Source organism: Gymnogyps californianus, chromosome Z, assembly GCF_018139145.2.
Source record: "Gymnogyps californianus isolate 813 chromosome Z, ASM1813914v2, whole genome shotgun sequence".
Lineage (NCBI taxonomy): Eukaryota > Metazoa > Chordata > Aves > Accipitriformes > Cathartidae > Gymnogyps > Gymnogyps californianus.
The window spans coordinates 75,482,605-75,501,674 of record NC_059500.1 but is presented as its reverse complement, the minus strand read 5'-3'; the positions used below and the strand labels follow the sequence as shown (position 1 = coordinate 75,501,674).

Sequence of the window (19,070 nt, the reverse complement as noted above, 5' to 3'; positions counted from 1 at the left end):
AAATATGTTAAGAAGACTGTTCAAGAGAGCCAGAAGGTTCCCGATGGTCATCTGTCCCCTGCAGATGAGCCAGGAGAATTTCCGATGCATTCACTGTTCAGTCAGAACAATACAATTATATCGGTAAAATCTTTGGACTGTCCTGTGGCTCCAGAAAGAGTGTAATATACAACATGAGGCAAGTTCAATATAAACAGTTCATTAAAATCAGCTAGGATTCACAGGCCGTGCACAGATCCCCAGACATCACAGCAGATGTACCTAAGGCAGTGTACCAAGATGGCTTTCTGGGGAAACCAAGAGGCTTTTCAGGGTAACCAAATCTAGTCTCTCACTACCAGAGATACTACCACACAATCCTTTCCACAATCAAACTCTGTCCTGAAGGTAAGTTTATATTACTTGCTCCCATAAGTTCTCTCTGCAGATAATTAGAAACATATTTCTAATTTTTAATTTCCCTCTATACATAGGACAAATTTATTCAGTAGATTTACTGGCAGGTTAAAGCAAAGAGCATTGGCAAGTTAGATATAGTTATTTGCATTGAAACAGAGCAGTAAGGCCTCACAGGACTTGCCCAGTTACCTGAAGTGATAGCTGGACATTAAGAGCTGTGCTCACTTCAGCCTTATTCTGAACTGTTAAGAGATGACAAGTAACATCTTTAAAAGCATCTAAGGATCTGTCATCAATGTGGATAACAATAATTATAGCAACCAAAAAGTTCTCCTTGAAGATAATGAAATATGAAGAAATCCACACAAGCATCTGAGCAGTATAACTGGAAGAGTTCATGTACTATGAAGGCTGTTAAGTGCTTTGCTCGCATTTTTACATAATTACTCAAGTTCTACTCTCTGAAGAAACTACATGAAAGCAACACCGTCTTACTTCAGTATCCTGTTCCCTGGATGTAAACAAAATTAGACCTGCCAATTATTATGACCACAGTACATTTTATTTACCACTTATTTTTGCATTTTGGAACATAAGCCATATTCCACTCCTCCTCTTGATGCTTCATAAACAATTCCACGGTGTCATAGCTTAATGTGCCCAAACCTGCTGAAAACAACGTCTACAAGAGGATTATTAAATGCCCAAATTGCACTCAAAAACTTCATTTACAGGACTTCAGAAGACAGCAAGGTGCCACTTCACTGTCAAATTCCAAGCTGAGTTTACAGAACTACTAGGTGGGGAAAAAATACATTTTTACTAACAAGGACTTAAAATATGCAAAGTCAAATGACAAACCTTCACAACAGCATTTTCAGATTTCCAAACAGTAACACAAAGTAGTTCAGATGGTAAATATGTGGTTTCATTTATCAAAACAGGTGCCAGTCTACCAGAAATGAAACTGTACAGGGATAAGAAGCCTGGCTGACTGCGAACTGCTGAAAGAAAAGACGCATTGCTAGATCAATCGTATTTGAACCTTGCTGGAGGTAGATGAATCCAGAAGCGATAGTCTTGGCCTGGCAATTAAATTTAAACATAATCATCACCTGGCAGGCTTAAAATCATAGTTTAGGATGCCATCACAGCATGCCAACTATTCCCTCGCTGCACCTGCACTGGCACCAGGCAGGACACGGTCACTGTAAACAACACTACTTTTTTATTTCCTGGTTCCTTCAGCCAGGAAGGTTTGAGAAAGTTTTGATAGCCACGATTGTTTTATTCTATTTTATTCTCAATACTTGGGATATACATCCTTCAGCTGGATCATTTTTAAATCACTTCAGTACTTAAACTGTCACACTTGATGCATAATCTGACACCACAGAGTCACAGTTTGAATATTTCAGTTCTATTACTTTTAATTCTGTACCAGTTAATCATATTTTATTTAAAGGTAAAATGTTAATCTTCTGATGTTAAAAATCATCATACTTTACCTTTTTATGGCCGCATATTAAAATAAGGATACTTGCCAATTACCTAGAGCCTTCCTTTCAGGATTCAAATGAGAAGTTGACAAGAGGTCAGCTCAGAATCTCTGCAGTACAACAGTCTGCTCTGCATGCCAGAGGTGCTCTCTTTAAATTTCCCAGTACTTCACAGCTGAAATTAGCACATCTCACCAATTGCTACCCCACTTGGGTGCATCCTATTTTAATCCTGAGGAAAAGGTTTACCAAAAAGCACCTTGCTCCAAATTGTTTCCTATAAACTGGTTGCATGCACTATTGCAAGCTCAAAACTGTAATACAAATACTTCAAAAAGCCAATGGTTCTCTCTGAGATAATGAAAGCAAATTTTTTGGTTTTGTTTTAATATTGCTACTTCTTGTGACTTAAAATATAGCTCTACACACACCACCAGAATGAGGTCTTAGACTGCAAGCATTTCCCAGCAGGGATTTTTGTCTCTATACTTGCCTGCAAAGCAACTAGCAAATTGTTAATCATCTATAATTAAAGACACTATAAGCCCAGAACCCATCAGAGTATATCTCCAGTTTGCTCACGTGGCCCTTTATGCATAAAATATGCCTTTTCATTTCAGTCCAAGTACCCTTTTCCATTTGGGTGCCTCCTTCAAACCTTCTTCTATGACATGTCCAAGAAGAGAGGCATTTTTTAACATTTATTTTTATGTATAAAACACAATGAAAATGGCAAATCTGTGTGACAGTCTTCTCTCAGTCTTTTGCTTGACCCTAACATTTTTGGTTTAAGATTTTCAGAGATATACAATGTTTGTATTGCTCAAGGCTGAGTGTGTCCGTGAAATGCCATAACTAAGCAACGTGCATACATTTAACCTTTCATGTCACACAAAGGCCAGCAAGCAGTACCTCAAATTTTTAAATAGGTAAGTAGGAGAAAAGACAGCAGCGTTGCCCAATGCCACATACAGTAGGTGGGTAAAAGTATAGAACTGAGCTGGAGATTGACTGGGTTTCCATGCTCATTCACATGGGTCATGACTGGCTCGTAAGCAACATACTATACGTCTTGACACTTACTTTTTCCTGTGACCACAACTGTATACTGCAGGTTGCACTCATCTGCTCTACCTTTGGCACTCTACTTACAACTGTAAGCAAGTTATACTAAGATAAAGTTCATACAGAACAAGAAGAGACATATTAATTTCATTTTTAAATGGAAGAAAAGCAGTGTGGTTTTGGTAGCAGTGCTGATTTTATTTATTCATTTATTTTTACTTCATCATTTCCACATTCAGAACTGCAATTACTGGCACTATCTCTTAGGTTTTTGATGCTCTGCTTCCACTGTTAACTTCAGTACAAGTATCAAAGCTTTTACATACATATAAAGAATCAAAGCAACACTGATCATACAACAACCATCATCCCCACTTAGTTAGCAAGGGCTCATATACCTCTGCCTGTCTGCAAAATTACAAAACAAAAAAATCTATTCAAAATGTAAAGCTAAAAACCTGACGTACAATTCCAAATGCACTTCTGCTGACAAGCACCAAGTCTAGCAGCTGAAACTGCTCTCTTCCTGAACTTTCTCTAGAGCAATGGTCTGCTGCCAGGAAAGCCAGTCCATGGAGCATTGCCTAGATAGGCAACTTGCTATGTAAGGCTCCATGCCTCACACAAGGCAATCTCATGGTTACAATCTTTATTTTAACACATCATTACCTTGAATTTTAGAAGACTCTTCCTTCTTCATGCAGAGGGTAGTCTCCCACCCTTCATAACGAAGGTATCCGTTACAACATTTGGAAGTGACTAGTAGGGGTGAAAGCTAAGTTTCATTTTTTACAGGTTCTTTAGAATGGAACAAACTATATCTAAAAAGTGCAGATATGCTTTTTTATTTCTTTTGCAGTTCAGGGGAGGGGTGAGGGAAAAGCATCTCTGATTTGTATATTAAAGCACAAGCATCTGTCCTACTGATGATATTCTAGGGAAGCACATTAGCATAAAATTTAACGATGTCAAATAAGTGGATGTGAAATAGGGACTGCGTAAAGACACTATTTCCAAGCCTGACAGAAACATCACTGTTTAGAAATGCAAATGAAACCATTATGTTCAATAATTATATGAAAATATGAACAGTTCAGCATGTTTTCCAGCCCTGATGGCAGTTAATGGGATGTACGCTTATGTAAATAACTACTATTAAAGCTAATGCTGAAAAAAACTAATAAATTCATACTAAAGCAACTGATTTAGTACGCTTTTAAACCCCAGCAGTGCTCACTTATTAGAAAGGAGTGCATTCTTATGTTTAGAACTCATTACTGTTACAAGTCACTGCAACTCCATCAATTACCATGAATTAATGAAAATGGGACACATACAAAAAAAATTATTGCCTCTCAGCAGTTTTCTTTAAAGACAAAATATAGGGGTATTACCATCATGGGGCCTTGAGGGGAACTTACCAGGAACATAATCTTTATTACTACAACTGTACTCCCTGTGCTATAACCCTGGGGTATTTTTTGTCCCAAGAAGGGGCTCACCTTTATGTAAAACTCTTGACGTATACGCAATGAAAATGACCATACTGCCATCAGTAAAAACTTACCATTTTCACAATTAAAAATGCATTTAAATAAACAAATACATACTAGTATGTGAACTGAAAAACATAGACATGAAATGAAAAACTACAATTTCTGAAACTAGAGCAAGGAGGTGTAATGTGAATAGAATTAAGGATAAAAGGTACAGATGGAAGTCTTCTATGAAGTTCTTGTATCTGGATAAATTACATCCAGTTTTATACTTACCCTTTTAATGACCTCCTAAAGAGCTGCGGAATTAAGACTTCAAGGACACTATTCATTCCTCTTTGGATGTTTTCTCCAGTTCCTCAGTATTACTCAAAAAATTCTTAGCTCTGGTTAAACATCACAATTGATAGAGGAAACAAAACCAACACAGTGCTGTTATAGCAATGAATCCCTACAGAAATTAAAAGCTGAGATTTATTGAATGTCTATAACTCTACATCTAACCCACTTTCATTTTCTAAGCAGTCTCCAAAAATGAGGTATTAATGTAACATCCACTACATCCTAAGAAGTTTAGCAAGGCTGAAAATGCTTTTATATTAGTTTGCACTGACTGGCAGTTTAAAATTAAGGATGGGTTTGAACAACCTTACAAGAGACTATGGACATAGAACTGATGCCAAATGGCGAAGATTCACATAGGACAGTTATCTGTCCAGCCTCAGCTGCTGTAAAACTTCAGTCCAAGATGGCATTCTGCTACTAAAAGTCACAGCACAGACTTGCAACTCATCTGACTACAAAAGCATCATCAATAAGAATTATGAAACCCCATAACAATAGAAAGGAGGAAAGAAATAGTTTAAGTTTTCATCATGCATGAACCATGACAAAGTTCATATAGACCAATGTCCAGTGTAATAGCCAATGTTAAATTCATGCTATGTTTAAGTGCAATGTACTCTCCACAGCGCAAGGCAAAAATAAAGGCTACCCCAGCCTGAAAAATTTACAATCTAAAAGCAGGTAGCAAAACTAGCCTTTCAGAGGGCCAGCAGCTGACAGCATACAACAGCAAACACACACGTGATGACAGTCACTGTGACAAACATTTGATGGGGGGGCTGTGGAAGAAAAAAACCACAAGACTATCTGATTGCTTTCACTAAATCTCTGTTAAAAGAGAGGTATGAAGTGTTTTGCTATCTACACCATTAAAACTATTTCATGAGCGAAGGCCACTCTAAGGTTAAAAACAGTAAGACAAATTTGCTACTGACTAATAATAAAGCCATTCATTTTATTCTTCAAATCTAAAGTAATTACAAGCCAGAGCATGGCAAATGGATTTAGCAGAAGCCATTACGTCAGAAGAATCCTTTAAAGAAGAACAGTAATTTAAAAGACTAAACTGAATAATGAACTCTCCTGAACAACAATTATTATGAGATTGATTTATTGAAAGTGTATTTAATCATGCAAGAAATGTTTAAACTTTCCAAAATAGTTCAGGAAGACAGAGAAACCAATAGCAGAGTCAGTCCAACGTCCTCATTATAGTTGAGAAGCTGAAGCAGATGGAGAATTCATTTAGTTTAGAAGGATAAAGTACATCAATTTCTCTGAATCCCCATTTCTAGTCAATTTGTTACAGTACCAGCTTCAACAATTAATGATCTCATTTTCCCATTTGTGCCTCCTTTTAAGAGATCTCAGTCTTTGTTTCTGAATGAGCCAAATGTCATAAAGGAAAATTTAACTCAAAAAAACATCACTTTGAAAGCTCACATGCCTAAAGCCAAATGTTTCAGCAACAGCCACAAAAGCAGGCGGCAAATTCAGTCAGGCAAGTAGCTTGGTCAGTGTAAGTGCCTGAAAAAAGAAAGAGCTGCCTTTCACCTGGGACACAGCCCTTCTCACCAGCCTGACTTCTACAGAGAAATACCTTTTACCTGACCTACTTCAGGTTTTTTCCTTATGGTAACTGATGTTGATATACGAGATTGCCACAGCTGAAGCTACGTTTCTAATGAGAGGTCTCTCCCGTTAAGTTCAGACAGGGGCAGCTTATCATCATATCCAGTTCTGAGATCCACACCAGATACTTAGTATAGATAATATCATGTCTGTGCTAAAGACGCCATTCATCCTCCAGAGCTAGAAGGCAGGTTGTCTGTGAAGCATATACCTACCAGTGGCTATCAACAACCTGGCAGAGCAGAACTCTTGCTCTTTAGCCAGTAAGACTGTGGGTCAGAAACATCAAGTCTCTAGTGCCAGGAATAGATCACCACAGTATAAAAATGTCATGAAACAGAGGAGATGCGAGAATGCTAGTAACCCTTAACACTCATCTCAGTGGGCCTCCAAAATTCTATGCCAGAGCTGCTGGGTGGGAAAGTCTTCTCCTCTTCAGTCAGCCACATGCAGAACATCATCATTCCACACTTTACAGTATAAGTTACAAAGCAACTCTGCTTCTCTTATCCCACAGCTATACTTCTGTATTGACAGTACCATCTTACAGATAATCCTGCACCACTGAGTGTGAAGTTTTATGGCAAAAAGCTTATTTAGTTCATATGCTGCAGAGGCTGATGTTGACTGTTTAGATGCTGCCTGTTGATTCTGGGTAATTTCATAACATGGACAATGTGGCTAGCTTGTGCTCTAAGGCACTAGCTAGGATTAAACATAGAAAGCTGAGCTTTAAATGAATCTCCAGTCATTGATCCATTTGAACACTCAACATTACAATATGCTTCACCTTGTTTTAGTTTAAAAGTTCATGAAAAATTCAAAATATCTTATTTACCCAATAGTCCTTGACTGATTCTTCTACATTTAAGTTCTTAAATACATACATTATTTAGCCAATACTGCTGTTACAGAATAGCATATAAGTATTCAGGGACTTTTTAATAAGTTCAGCTTTTATTCAATAGACCATAATGGTTGCTTAGAGATATTTACTAGTAGGAGACGTATAATAACAGTAAGGGAAACACCTTCAAAGAGTGAAGCAGTTGGATAAAATGGAAGAAAGGAGCAAAATACTAATTTTTCATTCACCTCACATGCCTTCAAACAAATTATGATGCACAAAATGATATGCAGTATGCATTCACATATGAAAAATAGGAAAGGAAAAATTTAAAACAATAAGCTGAGAGTGCCAAGTTGAGAAAGAAAAGAAAAAGATGATGGCCATTCCAATCCCTCAGTTTGTAACTTGTCAGAAACTATATTATCAGGAACTGTACTACAGAAACTATAGCAAAAGCAAAAATCACCCTTAGACTTAGCCAAAGTTAAACTCTAAAATTGTCACTGAGTTTTAAGTAAATAGCCTGACTTTCAAAAGCACTAGGCACGAGTTTCCTGCAAACAGCACATTTTTCTCTCTATAGAAATTTTCTTCTTGCCTTTTATTATTTGGGGGGGCGGGGGGGCAACAAGACAGGGATCCAACTTTCATATATACGTGCTTAACTATACTGTTAATTTCCATACCCCATTTCTCTATGACACTCTGTGTTGTCATTGTGAGTTCAGATTAACTGTCCTTTTGCAAACAGGAGCCCTGGGGAGGCACACAAACATATCTGGTAAGCAGGACACGAGGACCACACATTCAAAGTACATTGCTAAAGGCTTTCTATGCAAGACTTTTTGTTTTGTTTCTTCACCTGTGATGACAACTTGGGTCAGATTAAAAAAGGAAAGGAAATAGAAGAAGTGCCTCTTTCTCTCCCCATTTTCAGAAAAGCAAATTCAACATTATAGCGAAAAGTAAGTACAACAGAACAAACAAGTAAATTCTGTACTCTGATACCTGCTTTTCTATCGTTTTGTTCTTTGCCATTAAGCAAGTCAGCAACTACTTTTCTTCTGAAAAATAATATTAATTCTACATTAACACAGAAAGATAGGAAAAAGAGAAAATATGTAAACAGCACTAATTTATGAATATATGCAAGAGTAATGTAATGAACAGTACTATGGCAAAACCAAAAGCGTTTTATTAAAGACTCTAGATAATGCTTATAAGAAGCCCATTATTCTTCCAGTAAATTAATATTCAATGTCTCTCTAACAATATCAGCAAATGAACTGTTTTAGTAAAATTAATACTCACGTTAACTGCATGCAAAATCAACTAATTAAGTAGTCTTAAGTTACAATATTAAGGACATATGTAAACAGAGTCTGTGATAATTTTTAAGACTAGCCAAGTAAATCATACCGGATATTTTGTATGAACTTGGCTGGGTCTTCAAATAAACAGATCGTGTTCAGTCAGAAAATGATTCCAACAAAAAGCTTAAGTAATCCAGGTACATTCTAAATATAAACCAAAACAGCGGTTTAGCAGGGCTGATGAGTTTAAATTTACAAAAAGAAAAAAATAAGTTTGAAATAAATAGAATCTCTTCTTCCCTTTACCTCCCTATTCTTTGTCTCCACAACGATAATTTCAGCATAGCTTAAATTTAATAACCAATTTTTTTAAATATATATATATTTTTTAAGAAGTTTCCTCTTCCCCAATTAATAAATCTTCACAGAAATGTTAAGGCTGTTTTTGCTTCTTCATTTATGCAACACCATCAAATTTAGATGAAAAAAATCCTTAACGCTGATAACAAGAAAAGCTAAAGACCATAACATAATTTCTTTGGGCTTTGAAATAACAGTAGTATTTTGTTTCTTAATAATCTCATTATCATCTTTTTCCTAAGACATCTATCATGACAGTACTGGGGCATCTTACAAAAGATATTTTCCTGTTTCTTAAATTAAATCAGATTTGGGACCTAAATTAATAATAGGTGCTTGAAAATATGCCAGGAAAAAAAGGAAAGCCAGAAGCTTTTCTCTTAGCAGCTCCTAGCAGAAGTGGAAGAAGGGGCAGCACAACTAGCCTAAGAGCATAACGTGGTGCGCACTGCTCATCCCTTATTCTGAAAATGCAAATGAAACAACAAAAATAAGAACATTGAAATTTCAAGTCAAACACTCCAAAGGCAATGCCAGAATTTAGATTGCCACTAGAAGCACAGTTCAGTCACCCGGTATGTGTCCATCATGATCCAGGAATATACAAGCAAAGACAAGACAAATACTATGAGCGGATGCTGAGGAAGACACGGATGTACATTATACATGGTGAGCATTCTCACATGAGCTTAGTCCCAAATTCTGTTTCAAAGTTTGGAGGATGCTAGAATACACTGAGCAGACACAACCCTGCTTTCATCAGCTGTCTCACAATCATCTGACTGATCCTAGGCCACCTGCCTCCATCCTGGCTCTTCCTTAACCCTGACTGCTTACCCCAAACACTTTTGAACTCATCAGTCACAGGCTTTACTTCTTTCATATCAGCCATGCCCAACCCAACCTCCTTTTCCAAGTCTTTTCTTCCAGCCAGGTTCTAGTTTTCACTTCCCTAGTACAGCCTCCACTTACATTTTCCCCTCTACCTCCTGCTTAATCTTCATTTTCAGAACATTAACTTTTTCCACCACTTTCTCCTCCTCATAGCTGTAAGATGCTGTCATTGTGGAGGGCATCAAAAGAATGCGAGCACCTCTTAGTGGATTTTCCAGTTTGGCCCAATTGGGCAGATTTTAGTAAGAACAGCAGAAGATGTCATCACAGCACGCACACCATACACCACTAAGCATCACATCTCCAAAGAACAGCAGCACTAGAACTTTTTAGAAGACAGGCTACAAGAGTTTATTATAAACAAAATAAAGGTTTGATCATCTTTTGGTTTGGAACTGCTTGAAACACTTTAGATCAAGTTTCTTTTGAAAGAAGACGGTTTCAAGCGGGAACGCCCTGTGAAAAACTAAGCTAAAATCTCTACTTTTGACCAAATTATAAGATAATATAACAGGCCTACTGATACTGCTTTAGGGAAAAGGAGTAAGTAGACCAGACGACTACTTGAAATCCCTAATTTTTCTTAATTCTGTGATAATAAGTATTTGGCAACCCTGACAACAAGCTGGCCTATTTATGATTCACAGCGTGCTCATCAAGGTTATCCTCCATTAACTGCATGCCTTAGTAAGACTATTCAAATTTCAATGTTTCAACTGCAATGGAAGGATAGAATTGACTTTCAAGCTTGCATGAAGTTCTAGTTGTTGTTTCCTACCCAGACAGCACTGACCAATTCCAAAGCAAGTGTAAGCTTAGGCTGCAGAGAGATATTGTTTTTTCAATACTGGTAAGTTACTCAAAGTTGTGCAGTGAGATCACTGCATACCACCTACTCCCCTACCCCCCAAAGCTTTTGTCATAGTTCATCAGCAATGAATTCAAATGGATAGGTCCACATAGCTTCTCAAAAAAAAAAAAAAAAAAAAATCAACCACAACAGAATGCGGAAAATCTGCCTTTAAAGCAGGGATTTCAAGCACACAAAGCATACCTTTGCTGCAAGTCTTAATAAGAAAAAAAACAAACAACAAAACACGTGTTGCTGGAAAAAAAAAAAAACAAACAAACCACACTCCCCGTGCTATTCAAATTAAACCAAGTTGAAATTACACTTCACTGGATAGCTGCAGTTATATCAGAAGCACCGATTTATTATTGTAGGGTAATTTTAAATACTGGGCTAGATAAAGTAATTTTATAGAGAATAAATTAGCTTTGGAAGAAGAAAAAAAAAAGGAAAGTAAAATTGATTTTACCAGACTTGAAAGTTTTTTCTTATGGTATTATAACCCTGATATCTTATTTGCAAGTGAACTCTGTACATTTCAGAAGAACCTGAAGAATTCCAAGTTGTTGTACTTGAAAATAGCCATAATCTGTATTCAACTTTGCCAAGTCATTTCTACTATTTCTTGTCTCTGCAACAAGCTTTAAGATAAAAAATTAACTGATCAGAGGTATGTTGAGGATCTTGAATCATTCATGTATGATAGGCAAGTATTGCAGTAGTTAAAATTATATTGTTTTAAATTATAACCTTGTTTTATATTTCTAGGTTTTACAGAGTTTTATGAAGTGTAAAATTGTATGCATTAACCTTCTGCCATGTCTACCAGACTTCTGAAAAAGTACTCGTGCTTGTGCAATCTATTTCTAATAAAGGAAAAAAAAAACAACCCACAAAAAAAAAAACCACCCACAAAAAAAAAAAAACAACCCACAAAAAAAAAAAAACAACCCACAAAAAAAAAAAAAAAACAACCCACAAAAAAAAAAAAAAACAACCCACAAAAAAACAAACCATCAGATTTAATATTTTCCAGGAACTGTTCCATGCCCGGCTAAGCTTGTTGATGTGTATATTATTTAGTACAAACAGACCAAATTCTTTCTATCAATCTAAGTGCCGCTGTGCTACAAGGGATATTCTGGGTCATCAAGGGCAATCCCCTGCCAACAGAGACAATATATCACTGAATTCCTTTCATAAGCCAACCAAGCTCCATCATAAACAAGCTTTTTTTTTTTGTTAAGCCTTCCAGTGGTAAACTGTGCAATAGGATTCCTTGAATCTTCAAGAACCCTCCTCTAACTTCATGTTTAAGTTTGTCGACTGTTTATCTCCATTTATTTCTCTTCCAACACTGGCCTATAGCTTGAAGAGTCCCTTTTTGTCTCAGCATTGTCTTTCCCCCTATTCACCTTACCACCATCTCGACCTACTTCGATATGGCCAGAGACTATTCTTAAGCATATGCACACCCACTTTAGTCTCTTAGAAAATAGGTTCTCCAGGCCCCCCATCATCTTAAGCAGCCCTTCTCCACAACTTTTGTCACTACCTTCATTTTTCACTTGAAGAAAGGATGACTCGAGACTGAAAACAGCATTGCAAGCTAGGTTTCATCAATGTTTTTTAAAATAGCACTAGTATCCTCCCTACTTGAAATACAGCTCCTGATGAATCACATACTGTTTGCTTTTGCTGTAGTTGCAGCACTGTCTCTTCCATATCCCACTATAGTCAACCGTTAGCCTTCTGAGGAATTAAACAAGAAAGCATCAACATCAAAGATTTGAAAGAGAAACGAACAAGAGAATTTTGGAAAGCTCCATCACACCACACTGAAGGAAAATTGTAATTCCTGCAACATCAACTTTGCATGTGATATTCCAGGATTGGGACTAAGCATATGCAGCTCAACAAAAATGGAAGTCACAGCCTGTAAGAAAAGAGAATCAGCTAACTTTAAAAACCAACCAAACAAAAGCTACACCAAAACCAGTCTGAACTGGCTAAACCCCCTAGTACATATATACAGTTTAAATGCCTTCAGTGTAAGTTGCCTGTCTCTGGACATGGAGAGTACTGGAATACCATGCAAGTTTTAGACCTCAACTACAACCACCTAACAGGATTAAGTAAAAAAAATAAATCTATAACCATATTTTAATGCATAAATTCCTTATTGTCATTTTTAGTTGATAAATACCTATTTCATAGCAAAACAACATCATAGGAACAGCTGGATGGCAGTTTTAAGCTCAAATGAACCAGCGTCACACGCTGACAAGTCATCTCTGATTGCTTTTGAATGGCAGCACATGCAGATTTATTCTCTGCCATAAATTAGAACAATTATTTCTCTGTAGTTCACTTTTAATTTCAGACAGTGAGCCCCTGCACATATTTTTAAAGGATATCTTCCCTTTCCTTGATGATAAGTTCATTCTGTTCCTCTAGCTGTCTGATCTTCTTCTCAAATGACTCCTGTTCAGCTTTCAGCCGTTCTTCTGTCACCTCCTTTTCTTCACTTACCCTGAAAAGGAATGAGAGAAATAAAACATATGCCCATAACCACAGTGCCTGACTTGCAACTCCTCCACTTTCCAGGTAAATGGATATCACCCTCTCCACCCTTAAACAGGTTAGTTCCTCATAATGTTTATTTTATTATATTACACTGGAAGATGCATATGACTTTATGCAACACATTATTTTTTCAAAGACACTGGTCTCACTAGAGTACATGCACATTAATGGGCAGCATGGAACAACAAAGTAAGGACCTGAACCCACAATTAGATTTGTGCAGTCTGATTCCCTGAAGCCACAATGAAGACACACTGGGATCCTTACAAGCTTAGGGCATGTAGGCAGACAACTCAAATGGGAAAGCTTAGCTGCTGAGACAGGAAGGAAATTGAAAAACTTTTCTGTTTCTTAATCTATAAACTAATCCTTCTTTCACATTTACTGGTCAAATATAAGTCCAGGAAAGGAATCATTTTTCTTATTCATTTTCTCCAAACAAAACAGTTTGTCCTCTTCTGGGGATTTTAAAATATCAAGCTGCAGGAGTAAATTTTCCTTTCTGTCTGGGCCATGGCACCCTGTATCTTGCTACTCAGTGTAAATAATTGGATCAAGATTAAAAGATGACAATGTGAGAAAGGTTTACAATGATCATTTATTCTGTACCTCAAGAGCAGCCTGTAAAAACAATTATTCTGGTATCACGTAGACAAGAAGACCATTATGCAGAGATGATCCTGTAACTATGCTAAAAAACACGGCTTAGAATCATGGTTCTATAAAAGCTCTACAAAAATATTAAGTAATGAGCTTAGACTAATAAATATTATTGCTCTGCACTTAGGCAATTTCTGTTGCTGAAGGCTCTTAAAGTTCAGTCTTTTACGATGATGAAACAGCTGCCACAACACATGTGACAGGAGACCAAAGCAGTACAACTTTCAGAAAACTTCAATTTTAACTTCCTTTAAGTGGAACAATCCTATAGGAAGGGGAAAGGGGGGAAAAAAATATTAAAAAAATTTATATAGACTTTGGACTAAGCCTTCCCCTCATCTCATCAGACTCATTGACATTCTTAACAGAGAACTGCATTTAGGGACTGAGCCATCCATTTGACATCATGATGCTTCCCTTAAGAGGGCACAGATTTGTTTTGATATTCCAGTGGAAAAACCATCAATACCACAATTGGGTCACCCCCCTGGGGTGAACTATAGACAGGCAGCATTCCCCAACTGTAAGATCAACCTACGGCCCTTCCCACAACAGCTCGAGCAGACTGCTTGAAGTTGGAAATAATTAATAATACTGAAACTCACAGCTTTTCTCTACAAACCTGGAGGGAAAAAAACAACATACAGCATATAATCAAATTTTGTAAATTAGAGCTGTTTGAAAGCTTGGAACAAACTATTAATTGGAAAGTTTCTAAATTACACAAAAAAGACATGGATTTAGCATAAAAGCATTCTACTATTCATATACTTATGGTCTCATTTACAAACCTGTCCCCGGCAGTATTCATCAACTCATTCCTAGGCCCCTTTCCCTCCACTCAAAGGCTGTCAAAAGGGGTGTGCACACATCAGAAAATAAACAATGAAAAAGGAACCAGCCATATTAACTCTGGATCCATCCCAACATCTATGTACTCCTTAGTTAAGCAGGCAACAAACTTCGGAAAACTATCTACCATACATCCTTGCTCCCCAATGCAGTTACAACTACGGTACATACGCCACAGGCTGCAGACCCAGGCTTTTGCATCTAACCACAACCAGTTTGTTTTCTCCGAATCTAGAGCAATCAGGTAAGTGACTACAGCATATACGACCTTCCTTCATGTAATTCATATATGACCTTCCTTCATGTAATTCATATATGACCTTCCTTCACATAATCAGTGAAAGATGCAAGAATGCTTCCTGTTTCTTAGGGTAAAAAGAAAAAAAGTAGAGAACAGAGAATAAAAAGCATCAATTAGAAAAAAACAAGGAAGACAGCAATGACCATGTAGATGAAAGACAGGAAGGAAACAAGAATAGGGGAAAAAAAAAAGATCAGAAGGGAAAGAGAGGACACGTATCATTTCCAGGGCACTATATAAGGAAGGAAGCTTGCTTACTAACTGCAGGAGTGTTGCTGCATTAGAAACAGGTTCGGGACAACCGAAACACTGGGCCATGCTGGCACCTAAGAATAGTAAAATCAAACAACAGTATAAGAAAATAAGAGAAGGTAAGAAAGAACAGAGCAGTAGAGAAATTAGACTAAACCTAGCAGGTTTTACCCATCTTTAGATTCTGTGATTTGCTGCTTGTATCAGTCTGCATCACATTCACGTGCTCTGTTTGTATTTAACACAGATCACAGCAAGCTGTCATACTCCCAGACACATGAATATATTGTGCCACATATCTTATGCAGTAAATGACTGAGAACAGTAAGTGATCTTAGAAGAAATGTGGCAGTATGTGTTTATGTATCACAAAGCAGGAGACAGCCCATAAATGGCAGGCGAGATATAGAAGACAGTTACTCACAGAAGGTGGCAAAAGGAAGTTAGAGAAAAGGAATACAAGAATGTCATCAGATTATGCTGGATTTATGTCACATCCTATATATAGCTCAGTGAGATTTTTTTATATACTTATTTCTTTGCCTTCTGGCAGTAAAGAACAGATGATTTTTAGCAGAACAAGGAAGGACTTCACTGATGCCATACAGAAATATTAGAAGGCTCATAATGCTCCTCAAAAGGATTTTCACCCGCTTTTCATCCGCTTGTGGTCAGAGAAGAGCAGTGAAAGAATGAACGCACCACAACTACAAAGGGCACAACTGCTCCATTGTGCAACACACTGGTGCCCAGCTCAGTTATCGTTGTTTCCAGGAACATATAGAGGACTTACAGCTGAGAGCGAAGATGACAAATCAGTAGAACTATTCCTGCTGTTCGGTGCCCGCAACATTTTCTTCCATGCAATTTACATTCACCTATCTTGTGTCATGGGATATACACCATCTTTGTTCAAGATTTGTTTTAAATTCAAGACTTCAAAGCTTATGTAATTCTAGACACACCTAAAAGATTTTAATTTTATTTTACACGAGCCTCTGTAGGAAAAAAAAATTCATAATGCAGATATATTGACAAATCCCTCCTAGGACATCAGCCTTAGGGTTAAAATTAATTCCTAATTCACCAGTTCCAATTATTATAGTGTGCTCCCAAGTCCACTGCTGATACTAGTAGTTCTGACTGTCCGATCTGAAGAAGGAATTGATCAACAAGTTTGCTGATGACACTGACTCATTCCACTGAGTAAGCAGGATTGATGCTCTCTACGTGGAATTTTTGAAGCACTGCACAGGTCAACAGCACTTCAAGTTTTATTTGTCTAATGAAAAACTGGCATGCACAAGAAAGAGCCATGATAATACTCACATCAACACTACACTATGGACAAAACTCAAAAGAACTCTTCCCAACTGAAGGCACTTACAATCTTTACAAAAGAAAAGAAGAGCTGAAAAAGCAATTAAAAACAGTGTTTTCCATTTTTTAAAAATGTTAGAAAAAATTGAGCTTTTACCAAGAGAAGTCTGAATGCATTAAGAACTGTGGCTGAGCAAGTTAAGACAGAAGACAAAATACACAAAAAGCAGACACAGAGACACTGTAAACTTCACTGATCAGCCGGGAACATTTATCTTTTAGGGAACACTCACCTGGTATCAGTCTGCCAACTAGCTAGCAAAGATGAAAGTATTTTGGTGACCATTCTCGAAAACCACAAGTTTTAAATTCCGAGCAAAGAATGGCATCTGGAACAGGCAAGACCACAGGGGGAGGAAAAATGGAGCAAGGACCAAGATAAGGGCATCATGCAGAGTCCAGCACACAGAGAAATCATGGAATGAAATCAGGTATTCCAAGTAAAAGCTGTGCTCCAAAAAGATGAAACAAGAAGTTTTCATGCCAGAGTTGATCACAACATGCCTCTCGCAGAACTGAACAAAAAAGTGACTTTTAATACCAGCACTGCAGGAAGAGAGAATGGCAGCATTTTTGTCTAAGGACACTGTTCACAAATCTGATACATTTCACTCAAGTATCATGGGCAGTTTGTATAAATTAAAAAAAATAACAAAAATACCCAATGATCCCTAAACATAATTGAAATTGCTGCACAATGGATAAATTTTATGATATGCAACTTGCAAAATACAAAACTAGATCTCACAGCATGAATTTATAGCTACAAATGACTTTTTAAGCACAAAACGTAAGTGTGGTTGGCAATACAATAATCCTAGGCATGCTTTACCTATCAACAAGAAGTAATTTCCACACAAGCTTAAGGATATCTCATTTGCAGTCTCACTGCCTGACCAATTAAGAGAACTACAGCACAATATTGGTCCTAAAGTAGCACACAAAATAAAAGAAGAAAAGATCTTGACATTGAAGTTAAAGCCAGGTAACAATTTGGTTAAATATGAGGTAGTGTAACCCAGGAGAGAAGGCAACCCAAGAGGCCAAACACTGCAGACTTGTAATATGGGCTTCCACAGGCAAGTTGTCCTTCAAAGATCCTAAGTGCTGGAAGAAAAACACTTAAACAGCAGATATATACTACAATAGTTTTACTGTCCTCCTCTGTAATGGTTTCCAGTTCTGTAACCAAATTAACCTTCTGTTTTGCTTCCCATTTTCACTCTTTGTTGGAAAATTTCAATTTTAGTTGGTCAATTTCATCTTCATATCAGGATAAAAAGTCCACATAAAGCAATGCCAGTAGAAAAGACTAGCATCCCAGAGGGTTTAGGAATCCAAGGTCTTGGGAAGGAGGAAGGATTTTCTGAATAAGGAACAAAGGGCTGTCTAAAGGCTGTTTTACTAGCTGCCGGGTACAAGTCATTCTGGGCATGCCAGTGGTCTTTGCCAGAAAGACACTAATCTGATAGTAAAAACCATCTTGTATCTCATTTGAAAAGGGCAATCACTCCCTCCCTTGGGTAGATAAGGGCATTATGATACCTTTCTACCTAAATTGCTTTCACAGATTTGTTTGCAAAGACAACAGGGAGCCAGCTTTCTCCATGTTTATCTTATCTGAAGAAAGAAAGAAAGAGTACAAAGTAGTTAGATACCAGTTCTCACCACTAAAAACAAAAATTAAACTTTCATGAACCATTCTACATCTCTTAATCAATGCCTCTGTTCATTCAAAAGCAAATTGCATATGTGAGCCGTACAGGCATATGTGAACTGTGCAGGCAGGGAAGAAGTATTTATGATGTACATGTCATAGTAGGAGCCAGAAAGCCACAGTACTATGGCTATATATCAGTTAGGAGTGAGGTGAATGCTTGCAAGCACACACACATTCACTCTCTCTGCAAAGGAAGTTATGACCCTCTCCATTCAGCCAAATGCCAAGACAGAGCGAGCTCTCAAGATCTGCATATCACTTAAAATATTTCATTCCAGAATACTTTGTAACCATTCTCAGTATGGCGTCTAGCAAGTCCTTAAGGCTGAACAGTCGACTGGCTAGGTCCCAGAAGACCCTGCGCTGCTCCCTCTTGAAAGAGGCTGTGTCCTGACATTGGCGCAGAGTACGAGGGTAGGAATCTTTCAGTGTCTTCACCATGTCACTGCTCATTTCATTACATAAGCTGATGATTGCTTCAGGAGCAGCCTGCAGCAATAAAAGCTCTGAGAAAGTCTTTTTTGCATGTTGAAAGGACTCTGCTTGCAGGGAGAGCTAAAATTTGCTCTTACCGTGCCTGCCACTTTCACCACCACACCAGCAGCACCTTGCTGAA

The 19,070-nt window shown here is 37.5% G+C and overlaps 1 protein-coding gene across 1 annotated transcript in view; it reads right to left on the bottom strand.

Moving 5' to 3' along the window:
• KIAA1328 (KIAA1328 ortholog) overlaps positions 1-19,070 on the bottom strand; it is a 174,932-nt gene that overhangs the window by 143,187 nt on the left and 12,675 nt on the right. Inside the window, exon 5 of the mRNA XM_050913687.1 lies at positions 13,121-13,236. Within this exon, the coding sequence (XP_050769644.1) occupies positions 13,121-13,236 (116 nt within the window). The remainder of the gene's footprint in view (positions 1-13,120; positions 13,237-19,070) is intronic.